We start from the raw sequence: 27,854 nt of genomic DNA, 5'->3' as shown, positions 1-27,854 counted from the left end.
TGTATTCTATGGTGAGAGAAGAAAACGATGTTTTATCGGTTTTAGCAAGCTTTTACCTGCTTTTACCAGCTTTACTGAGCGGCTAAACGAAGATTACTTTAATTGTGCATGCTTTCTTCTCGGACTTGTGATTCGTTCGACGTACGTATGTCAGTTAATTTGCGATACAATAATCGTAAACAATGAAAGTATTGTTGGAATACCAGGTAACAATTTCGAGTACATACTAAGCAGAAGTACTATCTATTATTTACAAGGAATTTCTTTCCATTTCCACCTTCACCTTTTTACGAATGTGTTTTGTTTATTAGCATATCAAACTTATGAAACCACTAGAAAATGAACAATTCGCCAAGCGAAAACCTAATTTGCATCGCTGCAAAGGAAAACTATAGAAATAATATTAGTCGCCATAATATCATAACAAAAATTCTTAAATAAAAATAAAATCCGGCATATACAAGATATTTTTCGAAAGATTCATTATACAGATTTCACGAGTGTTCCATTTTTATTTCGAAAATGACAACCACGATTAATATTTAATGTACAAATGACGACAGAGCTGTCTTAAATACTTCAACGAAATTCCATTGCATGTCAGTCTAATATTTGTCAATATCAACGTAGAGTCGATATAATTTATTATATTTGAAAGAATACATTTTATGATATTTACAATATTTCGATAGAGTTCACTATCTGGAAATATTAATATTTAATTTATTAAACGGTATTTGTTATATTTGTTATAGATAACTTTCAAAATATTAAATTAGACACAACCATTAATGGCATAAACAAAATAGTATGGTAAGTGTGATTTTAGTTATACAAAGAATATTAACAAGAATTATGGTTTATTATATAACTACGAAGTTATTTTAATAATCTGTTTAAGTGGAAACTATACGCATATATGTTTACAAGGAAATGTTACTTTCAGACCATTATACACTATAATGTAAATTCTATTGATCTAGGCTTTTAAAGCCAAAAAGCAAACGTATTCTATGTGTAATTAAAAAACGAAACATTCAGAACATTTGTGCTGCCACCATGTCATCTTCTTCCGAGTAAGTAATTTTCAAAAGTACATTACACACGCTAGTATAGAAGAAGTATCGAGAAAGAGATTCGTATATATTTAATAAGAACCAAGGATAAGTTTCATTATATACAAGGGATACGCTCGAAGAAAAAATAAAAATTAAGGAATGTATACGTTCAATATATAATTCTAGTTCCAGCGAAGACAGTGGTCGTTTAAATTCTCAAAAGGCTAGCTCAAAAGATTCGCATGAAAAAGTTAAAAAGCATGTAAAGCACAAAAGTGTAGAATCGAAGTACGATAGAAATAGCAAAAATAGTTCGGTAGTGAATGTGAAAAAAACAATTTTAAATGATAACACGGAATTGCAAAAGACCAAAATGCCTAGTCAAAAATTTAAAGGACCCGAGAGAAGATCTTCGAAAACTAATAAGCATAAAAGCGATGCCACGGACAGGCCAGCAAGTAACAACTTGAAAAAGAGGAAAGATAAAACCGAAGAGTCAGAATGTTGTAGCAACTCTGAGGCTGAAATACCTAAGAAACATGTTGAAAGAACGGTGAAAAAACGTGCTACATCAAAATCATCGCAGCCAAATTTTGTTCATTTACACAACGAGGAAGCTGATTCGAGTTCTGGTCAGGAATTTCAGAAATCTAAAATCTCTTTGGACAGTTCCAAGTTGATAAAAAAGCTTTCCCGTGCCAGAGACGATTGTAGGTCGAGTACATCGAGTACCGAAAAACAAACAGACAAGACTCGGATCAGCAAAGACCAAAGTTTGCATTTCAAATCGAAAGTGATCAAGATTTTAAACAGATTCAAGACAGTTTGCTCGGAGTATGAATTAGAAATGGAACATGTCAAATGGAAATATTTTAAAAAAGAATTGATATATCAAGAATCTGCGAATGACGTGATACAGAGATCAAAGAACGTGATCAACAAACTGAAAATGGAACTGGACGATCAAGAAAACAAATTAATGACTTTCGCCGAAGAATGGAATAAAAAGTGTTCTGCACAAAACACAGATCACAACGACAGTTCCTCAAGCAGCAGGGAAACATTGTATACGGCGGAGGCACGAAACAAATCTAATCCATCAAGGGACAAAATATATTCTACTACTTCGGAGGACGAGAGCATAGTCTCGGGATGTGACAAAAAAAAAATATTTTCTGAAAATGAAACTAGCGAAACAGATATCCACAAGAAAAAGAAAAAGAAATCATCGTCGGTCGATGAAGTAACAGAAAAAGAAGAGGATGATAATAATAAAAATGCCACATCTTTGGCAGCGAGCGAAGTTGCGTCTCCTATCTTAGGTAGCAGCATAAAAAAGTTACTACCCGACGACCCAAACACAAACGACAAATTAAAAATAATTGATAAATCTAAAGAATGTTCCAACGATTTCCAAGAGGGTAAAGTGAATGATTCTCTAGAAGATATATTCGAAGAATCAACAGTTGAAAACGATATGGTCGAAAATACTTTGGAGGAAGAGAAAATGGAAGTCGAGGAACAGGAGACTTTTATAATAAGAGAAAATAACGTAGAAACACAGGCAAACGCTGACCCAAACGATGGTGATAATTCATCGAAAAGAAATGAATTAAATCGAGAATTTGATAGTATAGAGTCAGAGGTAAATGAAGAGGGAACTGTAGTGCTGGAATCGGCTCTTTCTCGAGAAACAATCTATACGAAAGCCGATGACACAGAATCGGTAGAAACAGTCAGAATTGAGAATGATACAACAAAAAATTCTTGTTCGGATGAACTTGATGACGAAGAAGAGCGAGCCAAGAGGGCATTGTTGGACTCAGATTCAGAAATGATTTCAAACGATGAATCCGTTTCTGAAAAGTCTGGTACTCTTTCTACCAAAACTAATTCGACAGAAGAAAAGGAAGTTGAAAAATCAAAGTCTAAAAGGAAGGGCAGAAGAAAGGAAACGGGAGATGGTTCCGTAAATATGAAACCTTTGTCGTGTAAAGACGACATTACCGAACTCTCTGCTAAACGTGCCCTTCTCGATTCCAATTCAGAGGATTCGATCGGATCTTCGTCTACAAAAGGAATGTCTCAGAAAGTACACGAGTGTGACGACAATAGTAAGAATAGACGAGCAAAGGCATCGCTATTAGATTCATCGAATGGCGAAAGCTCGAGTTCTGACGCTGGTAATAGTCTGCAATTTCCAGAATTAGGTCAGGGTCCGTCTTCGGAGAAGCAGAAACCTGAAGACGAAAAGGAATCTTTGCGAGACGAAAGTGTGGAGAATATTGGTTGCGTGGTTAGCAAAAGAAACAAGAAAAGACGACAAAAATTAAGTAATAAATGCGATTTCGAATCTGATAAAAAGCTGAAAATGCAATGTTGCGTTGTTCTTAAAAGATTACCGAAAGAAATTCTTGTAAAACATGCCAGTGCTTTGGAAAAATCGCGTCAACATTTGGATTCTAAGCAAATTAAAAGGTTTCAATTCAATTCGAATTATTTCTATCGAGTGTTTCCTTCTTATCGTTTATCCATAATGTTTTCATTTTCTTTTTTAGTCTTATTAATTTGGATAGACTTCAACGGAACACCAAGAAAGCGAACGATTCGTCGCATAGTTCTACGTTTAAGAAGTCGAAAACAACCACCGAAACAGAAGAAACGCTTTTGGATCATTTGAAGAAAGTAGAAAATGGGGAATTAACCGAGAACACTGCAGAAGACGCCGTCGCGGAGACTGAAAATATGTCTATGAAACCGACATGCGATATTCAAACCAATGAAGAATTAATGGAGGAAGCTGATAAAGTCACGAAGAATCTACTTCTAAATTTCGACGACTCAGACATCGGTATAACGTCAAACTTTTCTTTTCAAGAGTTTCGAAAATTAAATGAAACTCGAATCGTTTATTCTTGTTTTTCAGAAAATCAGAACAACGTGGCCTCGTCGAATGGCAGTAGCGACGAAGAGAAAAAAACCAAGAAAAGTAAACCTGGAAGCAATGCAACAAAGCCATCGCAAAAAGCAAAGAAGGAAGGTTCCGCTAGCGACGAGGTAAGAAGAATACATTTTCGAGTAAGAAAAATAAGAAGCTAATCAGCTTTTAAACCCAAATTAGGACGCCCAGGAGAAACGAGAGAAAAGTCGATGGAAACGGAACAAATTATTGACAATGAACTTTTCGACTTCAGACTCTGAGGTTGAAAGTGCAAAGTGGAACAAAAAGCATGAAAAACTGAAGCAAAAGGCGGAAGAAAATAAAACGTGGGTTATATTTAGCATAGTTTCTAATTCGTTCGAGAACTGCCGTATTTCATTAAAAATTTTTCTACATAGAGAAAATTCGGATGTCGAAGACACAGTTGTTAAACGTAAGAGGAGACCTAGAAAAATTCTGGATTCTGATTCGGACGTACAATTGGTGGATTCTGACTCGAACTCCTCTAAGTCTGTAACATTGGCATCTGGTCAATCTTCGAACGCTGGGTCGGATGAAGAGAAGCTAAAGAAGTCGCGTAAGCGGAAGACGCGTAAATCTTCTGACACGGATTCGTCTCTTGGAGAGAAAAAGTACATTTTTATTGTTACTTACTGAACGATGTGTATGCTAACTACAATTTACAATTTCAGAGTGAAGCCGAAAAGGAAACGCATAAAAAAAGTGGCCAGTGATAGCGACGATGATTCTGATGACGACCCTGCAAATTCTCAAGGAACGCCTGGCAAGAAAGGTCGCAAGAATATTCGGAAAGTGCTGAAAGATAAGCAGGTTGCAGATGACACGAAAATAGCTGCAAGAGAAGAGGAAGAAAGGCTTAAACGGATCGAGGACCGTCAAAAATTAGTACGTACTTATTATGCGATTTATCTTTATTAGAGTCGATTGATTTATTTCCCGATTTTTCCACACATAGTACAATGAGATGTACGAAGCAAGATTGGCCAGCGAAGAGAAAGTGGATAAATTGGTGTTAGATTTCAATGCGGAAACGAAAGAAGATCTTGTAAGCGTTCATCCAGATATAGTGAAGCGTTTGAAACCGCATCAAGCTGAGGGAATCAAATTCATGTGGGATGCCTGCTTCGAATCCCTCGAAAGGATAAAATCGACCACGGGTACCGGATGCATAATCGCGCATTGTATGGGCCTTGGGAAAACCCTTCAAGTAATTGCTTTAGCGCACACGCTCTTAAGCCACGAAGAAACCGGTATCAAGACGATTATGGTCGTTTGTCCTTTGAGCACGGTACTTAATTGGTACAATGAATTCAGCTTGTGGTTGAAAGACGTCGACGATTGCGAAATCGATGTCTATGAATTAACTAAGTAAGTGATCACTGTTAAATCGTATGTCTCGAATAGCTAACACAATCGTGAATTTTTAATTGATCACAGATTAAAGAAGTGTGCAGAGAGAAAGTTCCAGTTACAAAATTGGCACAGAACTGGCGGTGTCCTTCTTATCGGCTACGAAATGTTCAGAAACCTCAGCGGCACGAATAATAAAATGCGAAAGGCTATGAAGGAAGAGATACTACGCTATTTGATAGATCCTGGTCCTGACCTAATAGTTTGCGACGAGGGTCATTTATTAAAAAACGAGGACACTGCTCTCAGTAAATCTATGAGACGAATTAAAACATTAAGAAGAATCATACTCACCGGAACACCCCTACAAAATAATTTAATAGAGTGTGAGTATCGATTATGATCAAATAATACATATAATAAATCTTTGCGTATTTAATTGCTATCGATTCCCTGCAGATCATTGCATGGTGCAATTTGTAAAACCAAGTCTCCTCGGAACCAGGAAAGAATTCTTAAATAGATTTGCGAATCCAATAAACAACGGCCAATACGACGACTCTACCGAGTACGATGTTAAAATAATGAAGAAACGAGCTTACGTTTTACACAAAATGTTGAAAGGTTGCGTGCAAAGATTCGATTATTCCGTGTTGACGCCATTTCTACCGCCGAAACAGGAATACGTGATTTTCGTGAGACTATCGGAAGTACAAATCAAAATGTATCGCTACTACCTGGATAACTTGGCTCGGTACGCAAATTAAAAATGTTAACGTGATTTCGTTAAAACAGATTAATAGAAACTTGTTTTCATTCCTTATACGTTTTGCGTAGACGTCAGCGCTCTGCGAATGGATCCCTTTTCGCAGATTTTCAAACGTTGCAGAGGATATGGACGCATCCTGTAGTGATGCGTCTAAATTCAGAAAGGGTAGAGAAAATGAACGAAAAGAAATTTTCAAGCGACTCTGAAGGTTCTCTGAGGGACTTTATTGACGACGGCGACGAATCCAACACCGACTCTACTTCAAGCAGTAGCGACGAAAATGATAGCGGACAATCGAATACTGCGCCGAAGAACTCGAGACGTACAAGAAGTACCCAGCCTGGTGCGATGATTAATTATTCATTTGTGGTCAAACGGTGGCTAAGTTGTGCAATATAATACGAATTATATTTGTGTTTAGATATCGAATCAATCCCTAAACCCGAAGAAACCGAAAAGAAAGAGGAAGATTGGTGGGTGCAGTTCACCGAAGTCGATCATTTCGAAGATATGAGTGTCTCCTCGAAATTAATGCTCCTTTTCGGCATTCTGAAAGAATGCGAGCAAATCGGTGATAAAGTGTACGTATTCCGGCGAGTTGTTGTTGGCCCTTGAAATTTCGAACAGCAGCATTGAATTTGTAAAACTTATTTTAGGTTGGTATTCTCGCAGTCGTTGTATTCGTTGACTCTAATTGAGAAATTTTTGGCAAAAATCGACGACGAGACGCAAAAAGGTGACGATTCAGAGTATATGGGACACAGAAGTAGTTGGTCGTTGGGCTTGGATTATTTCCGATTGGATGGACAAACATCTGCCGAGAACAGAAGTATATGGTGTAAAATATTTAATCGTCCAACGAATACGAGGGCGAGGCTGTTTTTAATATCGACGCGAGCAGGTGGTTTAGGAATTAATTTAACAGCTGCCAATCGGGTAATTATATTTGACGCGAGTTGGAACCCCTCCTACGATGTACAGAGTATATTTCGTGTATATAGGTATGTTATATCGGACAACGTTGTATGTATTTAAAAGAACAATCTCATGGTTTTAATAATCAAGTATAAAATTTATATATCTAGGTTCGGACAGAAAAAACCATGCTACGTTTATCGATTTTTGGCGTTTGGAACGATGGAGGAGAAAATTTATAATCGACAGGTGACGAAACTGTCTCTTTCCTGCAGAGTCGTGGACGAGCAACAAATAGAACGTCACTATAGAAATAACGATTTAAACGAATTGTATACTTTCGAGACGAACACGGACGGCGAAAAACCAACGTTGAATTTACCAAAAGATAGACTATTAGCCGAAATATTTTTGAAGTATAAAGATTACGTGGAAAATTATCACGAACACGATTCCCTTCTGGAGAACAAGGTAATTGGAAATAAATAATGGATTTTGATAATCTATTCATGCTACTGGTACTATATCGATTTTGCCTAGGCTGAGGAAGAATTGAACGAAGAAGAAAGGAAGCAAGCCTGGTTAGAGTACGAAGAGGAAAAGAAAGGAAAACCAGCAGTGCTTATGTACGCGGGTGGAGGAGTGAGTTATCCAAACAATGGAATGTTGAATCAGTTCAACAATGTGTCGCCGTGGTTGAATGTTAACAACGATTACGAGAAACTCCAAGAACTAATACGCAAAGACGTGAGTATAGAAATAAACTGTTTATGGATTCTCTCTGTTTCTGTGAAAAAATTTATTCGTGCAACTTGTATTGCAGTATCCGAACGCAACGCCCGAGTATCAGAAAATGATGACGGCTCGAGTCTTGACAGATATGTACAGCTATTGGGAGAAGCAGGCTTTCCGTGGAACATCCGATACGGTATCTTGAACAGTACAAATTATACTTATAGACTATGTACAATCTCTTGTCTGAATACGTTCGCTACCGGTAGTCTGCTGGTATGGTCAACCCTCCTTTACGGTAATGCCGCGATCTAAGTCGATTCTCGGTTCTGTGCTGTGACAGAGATCGTGAAGGGATACAAATTTCGAAAGAAAGGCATGTACACCACTAAATACAGTTCAAATTATATCGTGTTTAGTGTCATTTTAAACAGAAGAATGCCACAAATAACTTGGTGAAAGTCCTATAAAAAAATAATGAAAAATAAATAAAGCAGCTCGAGCTTTTGTGGGCCCTCGCGGGGCATGACCCCCAGTGGAGGGGGAAGGGGAACTGGCTTAGATCGCAAAGCTCTGTCGCGCTTAGATCGCGGGATTACTGTATAACGTGCTCAATTCGTATCGCGTTACAGGAAACTCGGAATCAGTAAAAATCAGATCAAATTAAATTTGATACGAATTTAAAGTGAATAGAGTGAAATTGCTATCGTTATCGATAAAGCCTAATTTGTACAATAATTCGTTGAAACTTTCTAAACGACAGATGAGAACAGCACAGGTGCCGAATATTGTTCGAATGCCTACGAATGTGGTGAGGAATCTTAGCAACACAAGTGGTCAAGATAATAGAACTGATATTCCATTTACTTTTGTGGATAATAGGACTGCTGGCCCGAAATACGGGGATGACGATGACATTGTTGAGGTAATTATAATGTTTACATTAATTTCAAATAATTGGATATACTTTAATTTTACTACGATAACAAAGTACCGTGATATAATGTTTATAATAGGTCATTCCGACTGCTACGACCACAACTGGCAAAAACAAAAATCAAGAAGAATGAGGGCTATAGGATAATAAAATTTAGTTAACTGGGAAATAACGATGCAAACATTGCATCGTTCTACCTACGGTGGTAATTATAACACGTTCGCTATCATTATTCGATCGTGGTAAATATCGCATAAAACATGTGTGACGCTAGTGCGCAAATGAAATGTTCATACTATAGACTATAAACATATCATACGCATATGTGGCGCATGACTGTCGAACGTGTTGGTGTTATATCACTAGTTGTAGCTGAAAGTATATTCATCATACGATTTTTTATGTTTTCTATATGCATCACAAGTCTATTGAATTATGAGTATTTTACACAATTCATTATTACTAGTGGAAGTAATAATTTGTATCGTATTATATACTAGCATCAGTATTAATGTAATATAATGCTATTATAATCTTAATATAATAATAATAATAATGATAATAATATTGTTACTATTCATAGATACGACAGTAAAGGTTCGATCTAAGCAAAACCTTTGGCGAGACAATGCTTAGTGTCATTTTAATATGAAAAAGTCGCATAAAAAATAATTACACTGTTCCGCAGTGGAGAGGATTGGCGCTTTGCTTAGATCAAACCTTTACTGCACTTGCTTAATAATATATATATACATTTAGAAAATGTAGATTCGATAATTAAAGATTGTAGAAATTAAAAGTCCATCTTTCCAGGCAAAGCGAACCTCCAGCCTCGTTTCAATAATGTTCGCAAAGTCTCTTTTAATTTGTGGTATCTTGGAAAGACTACTAAATTTTTATTTTCATTTTTGTCGATTTCATGGTCGTACAATTCTTCTGCGATAAGTCGATTCCAATTTGGTACTCTCGTTTGAGGATTAAATTTCAGCCAGGCTGTGTAACGATATTTATCTGTCCTTAAAGTGTATCCCATAGCTTTTATTTGCTTAAAACGAGGTTCGTCGCTGTTTGGATTCATCGAAGGTTCGATGCTTGGTCTGGGATACTGTCCAAAAGCTGCTTTCTTCCATGGTAGCGACTGCAAATTTTTTTAATACGAATGCATTATACGTGATTTCGACTGTTTTAATTTTCGTTACCTCTTGTTTTGTAGCGGCTGTTATAAGCGGTACAAGAGAAACTCCTTCGCTACAAACGAGCTCTGAACGCGTAGCATCTTTTCTTTCATTCTCATTTTGGCAGATTGGTATCGGAACATTTGCTAAATCAGCGATAGTTGGAAAAATGTCTACCAACTCTACCAAGGAATCTATGACCACCTGTTTTTTATGTAGATTAAGCGCAGTATCTCCTATTCCGGAGGTTGATATTATTAAAGGTACCCTTAGAGCAACGTCGTAATTACTGTATTTTGCCCATTCCGAATGTTCGCCTAGCGACCATCCTATTTTCGGGAATTCATTTTCAAATTAACAAAATATTTTGTCTTATCACAATCTGAACTCACCATGATCTGATGTGAGTATTATGGTAGTATTCTTTCGGATCGATAGAACATCTAATTGATCTATTAGTTTACCAATTAGGTCGTCGATATAAGACACAGCTGCGTAATAGGATTGCATAATCAATTTGCCAAAGCCCTCTGTAAATCGAACAGCAGTAGAAATATAAGGATATAATTAGCGATACAAACTTTTGAATCGTACTTGGTATTCTTTCCCATGGAAAATTCAGTTTCAAACTTTCAATGTCCTTCCTCTTTCTTAAATCGATCCAAGGATTGTACGCGATGCTACTAACATTTTCCGGCCACTCGTACGGATCAGGTAGTTTGAATTTACGGAGTGGATGGTGTTCTGAAAGTGTTCTTTCTAAATATTTGGCGCAATGTTAAAAGCAATTTGCCATAAATGGTAATATTAATGAAGTTTACTTAAATATCTTTTCGGATACTTCAACGGTATGTGGGGCTTCTGAAATCCGACTGCCAAAAAGAAAGGAGTCGGGACGTTCGCATGAGTTTGTAGAAAATGTTTAGCTTCTCTTAGTATTTCCATGTCTGGCAGGGTTTTGTTTAGCATCGACGAAACTTTCACAGGACATACCTGAAACCATGAGATCTTGAGATCGTGTTAACTACGAATTATTCAGAGAAACGATATTGACGAGATTCTGTGCAGGAGGTATATGAAAATTAGTTTGGCAAACTGGAAGATCTTTGTATCTCTCCGTGTATGGGTGGAACGGTACTTCCGTCCACGAATAAGGGCTATCATCGGAATGATTTGAACTAATCCCTGTGAAAAATTCCGTATGAAACCTTCGGGTACAATATAATACGTTTTCGTGATTTATAAATGCAAGACCTGGATGAAAAACTTTTCCTATAGATTTGGTAACATATCCGTTATTTTTTAAATGTTGAGGCAACGTTGTAAAATTGCCAACATCTTTCCTCCAATAGCTATAAAAATCATAAAGCTGCAGCGTATCCGGTCTCCTACTTGTTAGAAAAGAATTCCTGCTTGGTGCGCACAAGGCTTGCTGAAAACAAATTCATTCTGTTGTATTGTTTCCTTTGGAACACAATGTGGTCTAAAGATACTAACCTGAGCAAACGCCTGCGAAAAGATCGCAGCGTTCTTTGCCAAGCGATTTATGTTCGGCGTATAAGCGTTTTTATCGCCGTAACATTCTAAAGCTGGCCTTAAGTCGTCAATAATTATTAGAAGAAAATTGTGTTGTTGCGCTGCACACCAAACGATTGGAATCATTAAATATAATATTAAAAACATCTTATGAGGGCGGCGAACAGTATGATTCAGCCTATTATGAGCAACGCAATTGAAGTGAAGAGCAACGAACTCCTTTTCCAGGTGGAGCTGCAGAGAATGGGAGTACTGAGTACATATATGTATTTATGTTACGCGGCTACAGAAGATAATCGAGCGGCCTATTTCTGGAGTAATCTAATCAATTCCAGGAGCTGTTTCTTAGCATTCTTTTTTAGCTCACTATTGCACTTTATTTTTCAACGTACAGACATACAAATAAAAATGCTACGTAATACTTACAGTCCTACAATATCTAGTATAATAACTACAATGACATGTGTGTAATATAAATTACATTAAAATAATACAATAATATAAAATAGTAAAAATCATTATGGAAAGTCAAGAATTTTATGCAACGTGCGCGCACAAATGCTGCAGCAAGTTCATCCTGTTCTTTGCACTGTATTTTTAAGTTTGCCACGCCAGGCTTATCGATCTACGAAATTGTATTTATGGTTCGATTCGTTCATTGACTGTTCAATCGAGAATTAACATTTTTCCCATTTGTCTGAGTTGCTTTTCACATTCATCGTATAATTACAAACAATTTGACGCAGTACATTTTTCGTTTGCCTTTGATAGCAATATTTTATTTTTAATAGACACCGTTACGCGAAAGGTAGGTGTCGAGATTGCTAAAACTTTTTAAATGTAAGATATAGAAAAACAACGGTAATACTTTTCTGCAGGTAATGTACCAAGTTAGAAAGTCGCTATGTATTACGTATAGCCTTCGTTTATATTTGGATGATTAGAAGTTATCGAAAAACGACTCAGAAGTTTCCTTTCTATTCCGAATTTCTAGTATTCGGGAATAGGATGATAAAAATGTGAGTATCGAACAAGGGTCGTTGCACTCAAAATGGTAATAAAAGCGTAACAAAGAATGACTAGCCAAAGGGGTAAAAAGTAATAAAAGAAAAATAAAAAAACGAGCAGGAGAGCTCGTAAAGAGAAAAGGAACAATGATGTTTCTTAAATCGAATGCTTACGGCCCTAGTCGAATACTCTAATTTATACCGCTACAATTATTTATCCTCATGATTAAAGACCGATATTAGTCCATCTCGAATCAATCCCGGGATTCCTTTTTAACAATCGACGATAATCTTTGTTCATCGGCATTTTTCGTACAGTCATTTACATTAATATTATGCTTTGCCTTAAAGTCAGTCTTAAAATTTACTTGGGGGCTGGTAGTATCATCTTTGAACATTTCAGTGTAATGAAAACTACTCCCATTTCCAGTCTTTGTATTTGTGCTAGCATTATTGCCAGAACCATTCGAGTGCACTTCACTGAAGTGTTTGTACAGCATTACAGTTGTACTGAATTCTGTTTCGCATCCTGGAATCTTGCATCTGAAATGTACCTTCGGATAAAACACTTTGGATCGAAACACTAGTAGTGGTTATGTACAGTATATACGGTGAACTTACCGAAATACTTCATTATTCTTAGTTCCTTGTACTACTGGCAGTTTCGAATTAGCATGATTGTCCTGGTAATGCTTCCATAAACCAGTTACATTGCTCACTTGCGCTCCACAGCCAGGAATCTTGCATCTGATCAGCACACAATAAATTAGGAACATGCGTTATAATTAGACTGTGGATCTTTATGCATTTAAGGCTTATAAAAATTTTCAAAAAATGCTGGAGCATTAAATTCAACAGAATTTAGAACGATTTTAATTTATTGTGGATCTACAAATGCTATTGTATTACCAATGAAAATAGAATATTATTTGGCACCACTTTCTTAAAATTTGTCTACAAAAATGGAAAATTGCATAAACATCCACAGTCTAGTTATAATATTTCTAATAATGAAAATGTTTGTAAACTTACAAGAAAAAACTGACTGTCGAGGCTTTCCCTTGTTTTATTTTCACTATCGATTTGCTAGAATTTGAACTAATTGTATTGGCTACTAGTTTATGGCTGTCTTGATGATGACGATAGTGGGATATATATTTATATTTTCTCGCACAGCCATTGCTGGCACAGTTGTAGATCTCTTGTTTGTATCTAGACATACGTTGTTTCTTTGGAGTGTATTCTTCGTCGTCGGAACAATTGCTGTTCGATTCTATAGTATTTTCCTCGTTTTTCGAAACGTCTCGATTCAAATCGTTTCTGAAGATTCGTTCGAGATTATCCAATTCTATTCTGTGCTCTTGATTCCTCGAGCTCATCGTGCATACCTCGTTCTTCGAATTTTTGGTAATCGTGATGTCTCCGTTCACATAGACTATGTTATTCTTCTCTTGGGAATGTTCTACTTGAAGTTCCGAACACTTATTCGTATTGCCCTCGTACTTGCATAGGAAATTCTCGGTACTTAACATTAGATTCTCGGCGAGAGGAAAGCCACTGGCTTCGTTCAACGACTCGCCGGTAGTAGGGTAATCATCTTTGTTCGAGCTATCGTTTGGAGGATTTTGTTCGTGGGGAAGTTCTTTCTTTTGCTGCTGCATATTGTCATTTCTATGAATACCTTGTTCGTTATTATCATCGTATTGGTGTGGTTTTATTGCAAAAGTTTCGCTCTGTCTCTTCTCGTAGCAATCCTCAGTGCTCTGTACAATTTCTTCGTCCATCGCGTTTTCCAGATCCTCGAAGCATATTACTTCTGGTTCGGTTGGCAGTGTTGGCGGCTGTCTATGACAGCTTTCGATATGTTCTTCTAAATTACTACTGGTTGTGTGTAAAGACCCGCAATTCGTGTATGGACATATAAATACATTTGTTTCATTATTATGCCATTCTTGGTAATGACGCCACATGCTTCCAGGATCGGACAACTCTTCTCCGCATCCTGGCTCCCTGCAGCTGTGTACCATATCAATGTATTATACATACGAACATTGGAAAATAAAATTGTATCGACTTACATGAATCTAATTTTCAAAGCTTCTAGAGCCTCGTGTGTTTTGTATTCATCTTGGTTTGTAAATATTTTTCCGCAACCTCGTTGTTTGCACGTATAAATTTCCTAAAAAAAAACAACAATGATAGTTTATAAAGTGGATGGCAGTAGAACGAACCGAGGAAACGAGTGCGATAAACTCTGGGAAGATTCGACTGGATAAACGTTAAAACGCAGCGGCGATTTGTTTTGAGTTAGGGGTCGTTGAACCCGTGAAATGGCTCCGGCGGTTTTACCTTTTTCGGGGCTATTTCCTCGATGGTGCGATTTCTTGATACGAATCTGATGACGCTGACTTCGGTGGGCCTGTCGGTGCAAGCGTCCGTACCCTGGCCCATCCTGGCCGGTGTCCGCGGTAAAACGGCTGTGAACGACGCGTTTCGTGGCCTCACATAACCTGCGCTCATCGATACGGGTTGGTTCGGTAAGGAATTTTTCCTACACCTTGAATGAAACTCCCAGACCCGCGGTCATATCCACGAACGGGATGGTTTGTCGGGCTACTTACCAACAAACTGCGCTCCCGTTCGCGCCGGTTTATCTTTCCTCTTGCACCTCACATTATACCGTCGTTAATAATATCAATCACTTGTTGTCATTTCAGTGCAACCGGGCTACCATTGCTTTCCCGTCCACCATTTGCCGCGCCGCGCAACTAAATACAATTGGGAACCACTGTCAGGGAATGCGCCGCGCCGTTAGAACCAAAGAGCATCCCTACTCTTTGGTTAGAAAACCATGTTAGAACATAATAAATCCAATTCTGCCTCGGTTTTTTCGGCTGGCAAACTTGGCGAATGCATTTATCCTTGCAAGTATTCTCATTTGGTTATGTCTGCAACATCCGGTAAAATTTATTAAGCATATATTAGCAATGTTTATTTCTCATCTTTCATTGTTACAGAAAATGTTTCTCCTATAAAAGACGCCCTTCCCTTCTCCATCTTCATCTTCATCTTCATCTTCATCTTCATCTCCAACGAGTGCGTATAGATTAGCAAGCGCCACAGGATTGTATACCGACGATGGCGTCAATTTTGAAGGCACCGCTTCAAATCAATCTTTTATACATATGATCTTCATCTCCGTTTACTTCCATTAATTCAGAATCGAAATGATGGTTTTACGGAATATGCCATGCAAGAATGAACTTGCACTGCACATATGTATATTATGCTGTCGTTTACTATTGTAGAATTCATTAGAATCTACTCAAAACGCGATGGACTTTATTGGAACGTTTTACCAGGTAATTAGTAACATTGTTTAACAAATTTCGAATTAAATGAACACGTTGAAACGCGTTCGAACAATGTTTGAACGTTTGAACGGTATGTTATAGGGTGTGAACGCGTGAACCGTTTGCGCGTGGATGTCAGACGGGTCACTGTCAGTCAGGATGCGTGCAAACACGTCAGTATCGATTTACCTTGGCACCTGGTTTGTCGTACCGCAGCCCAGGTCTCTATCAATTTGTCATCGGTCTCGGTTCAAGTTTAGTTAACGAAAATTAATGTAGTTGAATTTTCAATCGGAGGATGCACCCTCATCGCGCGCTGTTGATCGTTTCGGCAGCATGGTCCTTGTGCTGCAGCCGCTATGCTGACGGTCAAGGTCAGCGTTATCTCTGATTCGATCGCTCGCGTTCAAGTATCTTTTTCACGCTGTTTCATTATTAGTCTGCGGATCTTCATGCAAAATAAAAAATGTTCGCGTTGATTGCAGGACACAGGAGTCAAATAAAAATTGCATTCCTAATTATCCTATTAAGCTGAGGCTTAAGGACGTTGATGTCCTTATATATTTTTAACATGTCCACTGCCTTAATTTTTAGTTGCCCATTTTTGTCATGAATGCATAAAATCCGCAGTCTATTCATTACCCTTTCATTATTCTTTCATGTTCGCAGATGAGTCTGCGGAGACGATGAACGACACGGATAGACCTACGATACCGTCGCACATAGTCGTCACGTCCTGGAATGTACGCCTCGCAATTTCAAACTTTATATACATAGATTAGTTTCGAATGATTACGAAGCGGTGGTTTCTCATTTGAAAAAATTCGATCCAACGATTGTGAATAATTTGTATTTGTCGCAGGACATGCCGTTCTCTGGAATCGTGGAGGAGAACGGAAAATGGGTTGGCAGAGGATACGCGTTCTATATCTTCGATTTGGTCAGCGCGAAGCTAAATTTCACGTACAGCATTGTCCCGCCAAACGAGCATGTCCTCGGGGACGAGAACAACGGTGTTCTCGGATTGCTTTACGAAAAGGTGAAACATTTTTAATGTTAATTTTATTCCATCCAAGATCCATCCTGATCATCTAAGAAAGCTTATCCTTGAGCACGATCAAAAGAATTGCTTTTCGTTTGAAGCAGAAAGTGGACATGGCTGTTGCGTTTCTACCGGTTCTGCCGGAAATAGGACGGTTCTGCGAGTTCAGCATCTACTTGGACGAGACCAGATTGACTGCTCTAATGAAGAGGCCGAAGGAGTCGGCCAGCGGTTCGGGTCTCCTTGCACCGTTCGAGAGAACAGTTTGGTTCCTAGTTCTGGCATCTTTGATCTTCATGGGACCGATTATTTACCTCTTCGCCATCATCAGGTCAGAAACTGTGTTGTATAGCATCGACACAGCAAAATCTTGAAATCTCCGATTCTAATTCTACGAATTTATGTATATTGTTACAGGGCGAAATTATGGCACGACCCGAAACCCGAAGGATTTGGCTTATCCTCTTGCTCCTGGTTCGCTTATAGTTCTCTCTTGAAACAAGGAACGAACATCGTTGCTAGGACAGGTGAGAAATATTTTACCGTGAAATATTTGATTCCTTTTTACATTGAATCGTAATTTTCTCGACTGCAGATTCGACGCGAATGCTTTTCGCCACATGGTGGATTTTTATATTGATATTGACGTCGTTCTACACCGCGAATCTCACGGCGTTCCTCACGAAACCGCAATTCACTTTGTCCATCAGCTCTTTGCAGGACATCGTCCAGAAAGGATACAGTTGGGTCACCTACAAAGGCCGTCTCGTTGACTTTCTTCTTTCTCAGGTAATACTCTATTTTTCTACTCCGTTTAAGGGATTCGTATTCACGAGAGAAACTATCTTCTGCAGGAGCACGTCAACGATTTGAGTTTACTGAATATTAGCAGATCACAAGGAAAGGGTGAATTCAAGTTTTACGAGCCGTCGAAAGCCATACTGAATTCTGTGAGCACAAGTACGTAGTATTCTATCTAGTCTTATGTTTCTTTAAATCGAGCGTTCGTATTAACGGGTTGTTTCATTGGTTCCTTTAGAAAAACTGTTCCTGGCAGAAGCTCATTATCTGCAAACGCTAATATTCGAGGATTATGTGAGCAAAACTCGCAATCAAACGGACCACAGCTTGCGTTGCACCTACGTTATAATGCCTGGAAGCATTATGGACACGAATCGAGCATTCGGTTTTTCCAATGGTTCAACTGCTCGAAAGCCATTGAATGAAATGCAAGTGTCCGCGAAAGTTTGTCTACGAAAGGAACATCATTCATCGTTCATTAATCATTTGATTACAGGTTGATCAGATTGGTGGAGTCAGGCATCGTACAACAAACGCAACAGGAAGATCTTCCACTGGCTGAAATTTGTCCTGTGGATCTTCGCTCGACCGAAAGACAGCTCCGCAACACCGATCTTCTTCTGACATACAAAGTTGTCATAGCTGGCTACACGATCGCAGCAATCTTCTTTCTAATAGAAATCATTTACGCGTGTCTGGCAGGCTGGGTAAAACGTAGAAAACAACAGAACCTGCGTAATTCTCGATCAACAACAGCGAGGGTGACGAATACTTTCGTTAAACCTCTTCCATCCCCTAAACAAGTACATTTCTTAAATGAAATTCCGCAAGCGAATCATGGAAACTCCCAACATGTATTGATGCAGGGAAAACAACAAGTAATTAACGGGAGAAATTACTATGTAGTTGTAGACCGAGGAGGAGATCGAAGATTAATACCGATTAGGACACCTTCTGCTTTTCTGTTTCAATATGCCGTTTGAATGTATTTAACAATTGTAACGATAACACAAATTATAATGTTAATATTAAATATGATCTTGACATGAACTTGTCGAACGAATAAATAAAAAATAATCCCACATACATTTTTCAACTTATTACGACGAACGTCGTAATATCGAACGTCGGATAGCGCCACTGGTTAAAAACAGCGATCAGGAGCCGTATGAAATGAGCCCGCCCAGAAGGGATAAAACCTACACTGACTTGCTCTGTCGGTAACATTTGGCTAACAGTTTGAGCGTTTTGCCGCTAGATGGCGCTGTAAGTACGTATACGAAGCGCAAATAATTCGTGCCGGAATTAACATTGCGTCTTATGGGAAAAGCGGCACGAATCATTTGCTGCTGTAATGAATATCCAATATTTTTTATTTTGCATGAATAAATTATCTTTATTGTGCAATACAGACACAGAGGATTCTCCAGTATACACCCACCAATTTTTTTAGCCCTTGAATAACAATTTCATTGAATATTTAACCATCCACGGTCCACGGTTTAATCAAAACTGGTCGATTTTTGCTCTCCACCTATACGATATAACTGGATATAACTGGATATAACCCTTTACGAAGGGTTATATCGTATACCTCCTTGCTCACCATGCTTTCCTAATACGTACCAGGAGATTCGAAGTCCCGTAGAAAAGAAGGTGGCACAAGTGCGACGTCTGTGTCCTTGTTGCACGCTGTCTCTGTCCTTGTCTTACACATGGGAAAGATAGGAAGAATTATGTAGTTAACGAACCAGTGTGTGTGTGTGTGTGTGTACGTATTATGTACAATGTATACACACATATACATACAACCACTGCATGTGGAATAAAGTAGAATAGCAAGAAGTTATATTGACCATTTTATTTATTCGTCTCTCATTGGATACAGAGTAATTTCAGTATAGAATTTTAATTACAATATCCGACATTATTTTATAAAAGTAAATACAATTATATCGTTAACAATAATAATGCGCGTAAATCGGTTAACACACGCTCCGAACATTGGCTAAAGCGTTCACGATTCACCGTAGTAGGAATAAATTTTACAGATATACGCTCACTTATGGTTAATTCGTGTTTAATTACAAACGAAGCCGATCGCGAACGGTTCTTCATCCCGGGGCTTATTTACAAGTAGAACTCGAACCGAATTGATTCGTCTTTCGTGAAACGATTCGTGGTCGCGAGCTCGACGCTCGCAGAGAGGAGATCGTTATTTCTTTTTCCTTCTTTTTCTCCGGCTACTCAATCTGGATTCTGCGTAACTCCATCCTAGATCTTGGATCGCAGATCCTCGAACAGTGTTTCATAGATGTTACAAGAGATCAGAGTCGGTTTAAAGCTATTGTTAGAAACGGTACCAACTTGAAGACGTCCGGTATGATTTGCAACGAGCTACGAGAGTGAAATGATCTAGATTTAAGGTTGCGAGGATGAACGTCTGAAGCTTTTCGATAGAAACGAATATTCGGGATCTACGCGCGTTCGAAGGCTGATTGTAACTCGATTGGCAGAGAGTCGGTACCGGTGTCTTGATCCTCAAGCTTCTGAACGAAGCTCCGGGAACGAATGAGCTTTAACACGATCTTTAAATCCCGATCCGCTGTTACGCCATGAGAGAACAGCGAGATTCAACAAAGATCAACTGGGGCACACACATGCCCTACACAATCTAAACACCCACCGATTTCTCGACGGAGAATGATCTGTGGTAGCTTTGTAAACGAATCAAACTTGAGATTTGCTTCATAACTTCGTCGGGTTGCAAACCATAACCGTAGAACTCCAGAAAGACCAAGCGATCGACTTCCCTGCCAATCTGAAGACGCGATCGACGATCGAAGGATCTAGAGACGCTTGTCGAATGTTCGATACCGATAAGAGTGAAACCGCGACAGTTGGCTCGATCGCGAGTCGCTCTCCGTAATCGTTAATCGTTGCTGGTCTACAAGTGCGATCGAGGTAATTACAGTGAGTTGTAATTAACGAATGCAGAGGGTAACTTTGCGATCGAGTCGACGTTCGATTGAACGAGACTTGTTGGTTTCCGTTGGTTCGTCCGGGCGAATAGATCGTTGCGAAACGAACGATTCTTTGTTCGGTCCCGGGTTCCATTTAGTTCCATTCTATACCGGATGCTTCTGCGGGCCCGCGGAAACTCGCGCGCATGATCTGTCGTTAAGGCACTTTGAGAATCTGCGTCGCAAATACACGCGGTTGGGGGGCCGATCGCGGATGTCGAACGATCCCCCGAGAGTTCGGTAACCAAAGAGAACGCGTTCGTGCTGAGATCACGCGATTCGGAGCTCCCGATCCAAGGTGAACCGTGAATTGTCGTGATCGACGGAAGACCGGTCATCCGACTATTCCCCGTGTATCTGCCGTTCCAGCGAACCGGTTGCAAGGTTGCAAAGAAACACCGAAACGAAAAGAACGGTAGCAGTCTATCGTCGATCGATTCTAGACCAGAAGCGATTCCGTCTCTCGATAGGTGGAGAAATTAATGTATCGTAAATGAATCAATCCGTAAATCGAATTAGCCCGAGCAGAACTCCATGAGAACTCCGTGAACGCGCAGGCCGAGTTTGTTCCGATGCAGCAGAGTGGATATTTTGCCGGAAACCCGATCGAGGTTGCAATCTGATCGAGCTCGCGAGCTGCTTTCTGTCGAACCAGCGAATCGGTTGCAAAGGCGGTTAATCGGATAAGACGATATAATCGGGTACGCCGTTGGGCACGACGAGACCGGTCGAATCGGTGATCACGATCGATAGAAGGCTTCCGTCGCCAAAAGAACAATTGCATCAAGCGCGGCGAGCACGCGCCCGAGCTTCGTTCGACCCTTCTTCTTCTCTAGTCTGACTTCATAGTCTGATCCAGTCTTACCCAATGTGACCCGATCTGACTGAGGGGCCAAGAGGTCTCAGAACTTTTCGCTGAACCGGGCACCGAGAAGAACGATCGCTTCTCTCGCTTATCACTATAGACTGCGGATGTAATGAAAAACGATATTGGTGACACACAAAACTGTGAACAAATTCAAGAATGTTATTTCAGTCGTTTCCGACTTGTTTAAATCATTGAAAGAAATTTGATTCCTTATAATTGACTCGGAAAGTTCTCATTTCGCACGGAGATCCGCAGTCTACTTATCGCGCATGATAAAAGCCGACGCCATACGAATTCTCAATTATCCAAAGCACGCCGATTCTTCGCGTAATTTCGCATCTTTTGTTCACTATTCTATTACCCTCTCTCTCTCACTCTGTCGCTCTCTATCTATCTCTATCTATCTATCTCTCGCTCTCTGCGATCGTCACCTGAATTAGCGAACCCCGCACCTCCATTCATGTCTGTGCAATTATAATTATAGCTACTTTGAAGAGATAAAAAAACTCGCTTCTTAATATGTTTTATCGAAATAGATAGTGAGGGCGTGTATCGGTGCATGTACCGTTAGATGTGTGTATGTGTGTGTTTGTGTGTGCGTAGTGAGTGCGTGTATATACTGTGTGTATGTGTATGTGTGTATGTGTTTGTTCTCGTTTACATTCGTTCACGTATTTAATGTACAAGCGATTTATATAAACAGGAACGATAACGCTAGAGGTATTATTATTGTTGATTTTTCACTCTCTTTTTTTTGTTGTTGTTGTTGTTTATCGATATCGTCAGAATTACCATTATCGTTAGTATTATCAATATTAATGTTATTGTTATAACTATTATTGTTGTTATTACTATTATCATTATTATTATTGTTATGACTATTATTATCATTATTATTCTTGTCGTTTTAGAATATTAGCGAGGATACAAGGTCACTGACTGAGATGATGACAGGCCGAACAAAAACAAAAAACGAAAGGAAAGAAACGAAAAAACGATCGGCTCCGAAATGATTAAATCGTGGATCGAACCGGCGAATATTGCTACGCAATTGTTATTAGATACTTGTTCGTCCGATCGCCTATATCCCTTTTTATTTTGTGTTTATCCCATTCTCTCTTCGTCTGTTTCTCTTTCTTTCGCTCCCTCTCTCTCTCTCTCCCGTTCTCTCAAACACTTTCTCTCATTTTCGCGTTCACACTCTTCCTCTCTTTCTCTAATTCTCTCTCTCTCGCGCGCGCTCCTCGTTAAACCCTAAGTGATTAAGGAAGGATAGACTTGACAATTGTGTATAGACGCCGGGGCCATTTTGAATAAGCCATGACGTTTTTGCTTGTTGTTCCGTTTCTTTTTTGTCTCCTTGTTTTCCCTTGTTTCCTCTTCAATGTATTCGTCTTCGTGTTGTCGACGCATTATTATTATTATTATTATTATTATTGTTATTATTATTGTTGTTATTATTATTATTATTATTATTACTATAATCGTTATCATCGTCGTTAGCTCGTTAAGTTAGTCGTTATTACATTATACTTTATTATCGGTGTCGTTATTGTTATACCTTTATTATTATACAATAAACTGGGTGGTACTCGTAAAACGCAATCCTTGAGCTCGTTGAAGGCTTTCAGGAGATCTGTACGCGTGCTCTCTCGCGCTTTCTTTCTCCGAAGAAAATTGTTCACGTTCTCGCGATTCACTTTCTCTCTTTCTCTCTAACGCTCTCGCACTTGCTCTTGCACTTTCTTTTAGAAAAACGAAGTAGTAGTAAATGCTAGTAATACATGGTAGCGATAGTAGTAGTGCTATTAGTGGTAGAAGTACTAGTAGTAATAGTAGTAGTAATAGTATTAGTAGTAGTAATAACTGGTAGCGATGATAGTAGTAGTAGTAGTGGTAGTAGTAATAATTGGTAGCAATAGTAGTAGTAGCAGTAGTAGTAATAGTAGTAGTGGTAGTAGTAGTAGTATTAATAGTAGTAATAGTAGTAAAAGTAATAGTAGTAGTGGTAGTAATAGTGGTAGTAATAGTAGTAGCAGTAGTAGTAGTGTTAGTAGTTGTAGTAGTAAGAGTAGTAGTTAGTAATAGTAATCGTAGCAGTAGTTGTAATAGTAATAGTAGTGGTAAGTAGTGATAGTAAATAGTAGTAGCAATAGTAATAATAGTAATAGTCGTGGTGGTAGTAGTAATAGAAGAAGAAGAAGATAGAGGAAGTAGAGGAAGAAGAAGAAGTTGATGGAGAAGAAAAAGAACTAGAAGACGTTGAAGTAGAAGTAGGAGAAGAAGAAGAAGAAGAAGAAAAGTCCCTTAAAGATACTAGAAATACGGTGGCTTAAACTTCATTTAAACATTACTTTGGACGCAATTAGTTTCTTATTACTCTTCTTTTTTTTTGAGTTTTTTGCTAAAGCGAATGGCGGAATATCGGTTATATCTCGCTTCTCCCTCTTTCTCTCGTTCTCTCTCCTGTACGCGCGCGCGCACACACGTTCTCACACGCACATACACACACGAAACATACAGGCGCGCTCAAACACACGTACATACGCACACAGGCGTTCACCAAGACCGGCCATTTTTTCATCGGGTTTTTGGATCATCGATCGAATCGGTTTTCCCGTTTTCTCTTCGCGGACAGTTTTCTTTGGACGACACGCGAACGATCTGGACGTTACCCCGTTTCTTTCTCTCCCTTCCGTCCACGATTTTATCTCGCTCATTATTTCGCCCTCGATATTTACCTTCTCTTTTCTCGTTCTCGCTTTGATCGCTCGCTCACACATTTTTCTCCCTTGTTCTTTCTCTCGTTTTGTCTCTTCCGCTCGTTTAAGTAGTCTTACGTTTTTATCGTTATTTCACTAGTTAAATTTAGTAGTAACGCGATAATACTTTAATAAGGCCCAGTAAGGCTGCGTGGGTCAACGAACTATCCCACAGAAATTTAATATACATTTCTCGCTCTTGCTTAAAAATCACACGGTTCCTCTACGGTCGCGTCACGTTGCGTCGCGTCGCGACGTGTTTAGTCCGTGACAAGCGTCGCCGTCGAGCGAACCTGACACGTCGAACCGCCAATCTTTCTTTTTTTTTTACGTTCGACGCGACGACTCTCTTGGGTCCCCCTTGGGTGGCCCTATCGGCCCTAAACCTTTTAGGCGTCGCTAGTAAAGTCGGTTAAGCTCGCTCGATCGACGCCACCACCCCCTCGTTCCGCGTAACGAAACTTAGACGATCAAACCAACACGGAAAAAGAAGGAAATTGTCGGCCCGATCGCTTCGAAGCCTTTACCCAAAAAGACCACCGATCGATTATTGTCACGTTGTATTGTTCGTTATACGGACTATCCACGATCCGATCGCGGAAAAACCTTCGCGTCAATATTGTTCCTGTCCGTGTATCCGACGAGTTCGAGGGGGGCCAAATCTATCCGCGATTCGCGAGCATACGTGGGGCGGCGTGTCTCGAATCGTTCTCCTGCTATACTGTCGAATTCGTAACGAGTCCTGTTCCTGTTCGTCCGTGTTGTATGTGTACGTGCGAGTGCCAAACGACTTGACTTCAGTGTCGAAACACTTACATAAACGAAGCACAAATCACGGAATGCCCCTAAGACTATGTGACCGCGTCGGCGCACGCGTCCACGCGGTTTCCGGCAACAACGAATCGAAACAATTAGACTCGGAGATACGGTACAGGAAGATACGAGTGTACAAGTTGCGTACGTTACGTTATACGTTACGTAGAAGAAGCGAAAAAGGAAAACTTGATTCGGAGAGACTGTCGTAACGGCCGCCTATACGCTCGATAGAAAACAAATGTATCGTTGCTCGCAGTTTGACCGTGTATTATTGCGTGTACGTGTACGTGTGTTCGTGTCCCGTGTCTCTCGCCACGGCCGACAGACAACACGGCGAAGTCTTCGAGATACATGTACGCGCTCATAATCCTTTAATATAATAATAATAATAATAATTTCTCGTCTCCGTTTTTGAACTGTTCAACGCTCGGCCATCTTGTCCCCCCCGACCCCGTCGCTTTTCAAAAGTATTCTCCCATTCCTCGCATATATATATATATTTATTTAAATTTTATTTGTATTTATATTCGTATTTATATACACACATACATACACACACACGCGCGCACACACGCTCCGCACTTGTTCATATGTATATACGTGTATGTGCATATATGTATGTGGAGCGTTTAATAGTACTTCTTTTTTGTCATTTTGCTAAATCGCTTACTTCGACACTTTCATACGTTTCGCATAAAAAACAAGGCAATCAGATTGAGTGTTTGTTTTCTTTTTTTTTTTTGTTCTTTATATCGTTTACATCCTTAAACTTTAACCGCCCGTGCTCAGTATTTATACTCGCGCTGAATCACCTCGCGGGTTCTCTGTAGTCCTCGTGTGTATATGTAGAGAGTATTATATACATACATATAGTAAATGCGAAATCACTTTCTCTTTGTTTCTCGTTACTTTCATTGTATCTCTGACTTTCATCGAATGAACATCGTACTCCGTGGGTCGCGCGCGCGCAACTAATTAAGAAAAGACTAATATCTCCTCGAGTTGAGAATCTCGCTTGGCTTTTTGCGCGCACCTTCCCTTCCCTTCCCTTTCCATGCTTTCCTTCTCCTTCGTTTCCCACCCTTCTAATACCTATTTCGTAATATATTATATCTCGTAAAAGATGCTTGTTCCTAGATCGATCGAGGTTTCCCATTGATTCCCTCCGTGTCTCGACGTTTCGGTTTTTGGCGTTCCATTCCTTCCGTTCCTCCACCCCACTTTCTGCTGATTCCCATGTTCCTTGCTCTACGCCACATCGACGCTCTAGAGTAATTCAATTTTATTGTACTAGCTAGAAACCTCGTTCGGAAAACTCTATCCTGGCAGTCCAATCGCGAGCGTACCTCGTTCATTCTAATTCTCTCTCATTCTCTCAAATGCAGTCATCACGCTCACTCGCACGAACGTTGTCTCTAATCATGACTTCGCTACCGATTCCGAGCACGACCGTCGGCCCATCTAGCTGCCCCTAAAACCGACGATCGACACGATCGGTTGCCGGCGTTTCGTTCGCGATCGATCGCAGAGGAATCCTTGGGACCCCATGACCGTTAGGAGATCCCGAGCTCTAACCGTAAGAGAAATCGTTTGGACCTGGTTCGAGGACGCTCGGGGATATCTTTCTCTCTTTGGCCGTGTTTTCCGATCGGTTCTCGGACGAACTCGGAACGCGTCCGTAAAGCTACAAACGAATCTAAGATCCGGACCGCGTCCAGGCTCATCTGGAACGTGTCCAACGTCACGCTAGACGAACTTTGATCGAAAAGATCGCCGTCTACGCCCGCTTCTCCTACCTCGTTCTCTCTCCCCCTCTCTTCTCGCGTCCGCTACCCGTTTCTCTCCGTCTTTCTAAATCGTTTCTAACAGATTCGTTTCGGTTTCGACCAAAATCCCAACGGAGATCGGTTCGAGATCGCGAAGAGATCGAAGCTCGAGATCAGAACCGCGCCTTTGTCCGTTCGAGCCGATCCTTGATCATTCTGTACACTCTATCCGGACGGAAGTAGCGACGACGCGGGAACACACGATCGTCTACGTCTATGGACATCCGCACTCGTCGACCACCATCTTCGGCAAGTCTCTCTTGATGATGTTCGAGTCCGGACCGTAGTAGATCAACGACATCGGCGAGAATTTTAGGGGAGCGCAGCACGGCTGCATACCCGCCAGTCGATCCATCTTTCGGTACTCCTCGATCACGTGGGTGTAGTAGTTGAGGAAGGTGTCCGGCGTTCTGTGCCCGGCAGCGCAGTCTCCTCTGCAGTAGTTTGCGTAGTACCTGCAACCGTTCGAACAGCGTCGTTTCATTCGATTACCTCGCCCGATCGAAACCGCGCTACACCCGTCCACCGGTTTTCTACCAGCTCGAAACTACGGTAGCTCACGAACAGTGGCGCACTCAGCATTTAACCCTTTGCACTCGGTTGTCCCCTCCGAGCCACCGCTAAAAATTGCTGTGCCATCATTGAAAATATTCTTTACATTATTAAATACAGGGTGTCTCAAAATTTCTATTACACGGGATATCTCTTTATCCATCGCATTTAGAAAAAAATGCTTCCAATGTATGGTATCGATCTTAGATTTCGAACAAACAAACATTCACATTTTTATTTATATAGAAGATAATGGTACAGCAATTTTTAATGGCGCCTCAGAGTCACCACTCGAGTGCTAAGGGCTAATCGATCTCGATGAGATGTTTAGCATGTAAAAACTCGTCTTATTTGTTATTATTTTTCATTC

At 39.9% G+C, this 27,854-nt stretch overlaps 5 protein-coding genes across 16 annotated transcripts in view; 2 read left to right on the top strand and 3 right to left on the bottom strand.

Annotated features, from left to right (window-relative positions):
* The first annotated feature begins 1 nt into the window (after nt 1).
* LOC143215198 (transcriptional regulator ATRX homolog) lies at nt 2–14,952 on the top strand. Of its 5 annotated transcripts, none has more exons than XR_013010312.1 (21): nt 2–141; nt 756–813; nt 947–1,076; nt 1,245–3,536; nt 3,617–3,909; nt 3,985–4,115; nt 4,180–4,325; nt 4,398–4,631; nt 4,692–4,905; nt 4,976–5,388; nt 5,458–5,756; nt 5,830–6,124; nt 6,208–6,482; nt 6,561–6,720; nt 6,796–7,140; nt 7,225–7,525; nt 7,595–7,801; nt 7,878–7,982; nt 8,550–8,711; nt 8,803–8,928; nt 11,663–14,952. XR_013010312.1 is itself a non-coding variant. In XM_076437124.1 (21 exons), the coding sequence occupies exons 3-20, from the start codon at nt 1,060–1,062 to the stop codon at nt 8,693–8,695; spliced, it is 5,802 nt and encodes a 1,933-aa protein (XP_076293239.1). In that variant the 5' UTR covers nt 2–141; nt 756–813; nt 947–1,059; the 3' UTR covers nt 8,696–8,711; nt 8,803–9,830. The 5 variants fall into 5 exon arrangements, 4 of the variants coding, with proteins under 4 accessions (XP_076293239.1, XP_076293237.1, XP_076293241.1 ...); XM_076437124.1 differs by lacking the exon at nt 11,663–14,952 and having other exon boundaries at nt 8,550–8,597; nt 8,669–8,711; nt 8,803–9,830; XM_076437122.1 differs by lacking the exon at nt 11,663–14,952 and having other exon boundaries at nt 8,803–9,830.
* Nucleotides 9,078–11,637, bottom strand: Ids (iduronate 2-sulfatase). 2 transcript variants are annotated; one of them, XM_076437144.1, is made up of 8 exons: nt 11,396–11,637; nt 11,153–11,330; nt 10,953–11,083; nt 10,720–10,891; nt 10,493–10,642; nt 10,291–10,428; nt 9,923–10,227; nt 9,078–9,861 (listed from the first exon to the last, which is right to left on the bottom strand). In XM_076437144.1, the coding sequence occupies exons 1-8, from the start codon at nt 11,579–11,581 to the stop codon at nt 9,517–9,519; spliced, it is 1,605 nt and encodes a 534-aa protein (XP_076293259.1). In that variant the 5' UTR covers nt 11,582–11,637; the 3' UTR covers nt 9,078–9,516. The 2 variants fall into 2 exon arrangements, with proteins under 2 accessions (XP_076293259.1, XP_076293257.1); XM_076437142.1 differs by having other exon boundaries at nt 10,953–11,330.
* Nucleotides 11,786–15,479, bottom strand: LOC143215207 (uncharacterized). Of its 2 annotated transcripts, XM_076437146.1 has the most exons (6): nt 15,063–15,476; nt 14,791–14,951; nt 14,520–14,620; nt 13,474–14,457; nt 13,063–13,188; nt 11,786–12,984 (listed from the first exon to the last, which is right to left on the bottom strand). In XM_076437146.1, exons 2-6 carry the CDS (start codon nt 14,890–14,892, stop codon nt 12,696–12,698), a joined length of 1,602 nt encoding a protein of 533 aa, XP_076293261.1. In that variant the 5' UTR covers nt 14,893–14,951; nt 15,063–15,476; the 3' UTR covers nt 11,786–12,695. The 2 variants fall into 2 exon arrangements, with proteins under 2 accessions (XP_076293261.1, XP_076293260.1); XM_076437145.1 differs by having other exon boundaries at nt 14,791–15,479.
* On the top strand, nt 15,230–18,740 carry Ir76b (Ionotropic receptor 76b). Of its 5 annotated transcripts, none has more exons than XM_076437137.1 (12): nt 15,230–15,365; nt 15,459–15,803; nt 15,897–16,015; nt 16,092–16,168; nt 16,464–16,537; nt 16,657–16,833; nt 16,938–17,167; nt 17,254–17,363; nt 17,432–17,625; nt 17,691–17,796; nt 17,876–18,065; nt 18,134–18,740. In XM_076437137.1, the coding sequence occupies exons 3-12, from the start codon at nt 15,927–15,929 to the stop codon at nt 18,618–18,620; spliced, it is 1,734 nt and encodes a 577-aa protein (XP_076293252.1). In that variant the 5' UTR covers nt 15,230–15,365; nt 15,459–15,803; nt 15,897–15,926; the 3' UTR covers nt 18,621–18,740. The 5 variants fall into 5 exon arrangements, with proteins under 5 accessions (XP_076293252.1, XP_076293253.1, XP_076293255.1 ...); XM_076437138.1 differs by having other exon boundaries at nt 16,941–17,167; nt 18,134–18,739; XM_076437140.1 differs by lacking the exon at nt 16,092–16,168 and having other exon boundaries at nt 15,897–15,967; nt 18,134–18,739.
* A 3,511-nt stretch (nt 18,741–22,251) lies between these two features.
* Actbeta (inhibin subunit beta) overlaps nt 22,252–27,854 on the bottom strand; it is a 40,794-nt gene continuing 35,191 nt past the window's right edge. For both annotated transcript variants that reach the window (XM_076437147.1, XM_076437148.1), the window contains exon 5: nt 22,252–27,387. In XM_076437147.1, the coding sequence (XP_076293262.1) occupies nt 27,147–27,387 (241 nt within the window). In that variant the 3' untranslated portion in view covers nt 22,252–27,146. The remainder of the gene's footprint in view (nt 27,388–27,854) is intronic.

The sequence above is a fragment of the Lasioglossum baleicum genome, chromosome 13 (genome assembly GCF_051020765.1).
Source record: "Lasioglossum baleicum chromosome 13, iyLasBale1, whole genome shotgun sequence".
Taxonomy (NCBI): Eukaryota; Metazoa; Arthropoda; class Insecta; order Hymenoptera; family Halictidae; genus Lasioglossum; species Lasioglossum baleicum.
The sequence above is the reverse complement of the archived record's forward strand: the minus strand, read 5'-3'. Positions and strand labels throughout refer to the sequence as shown.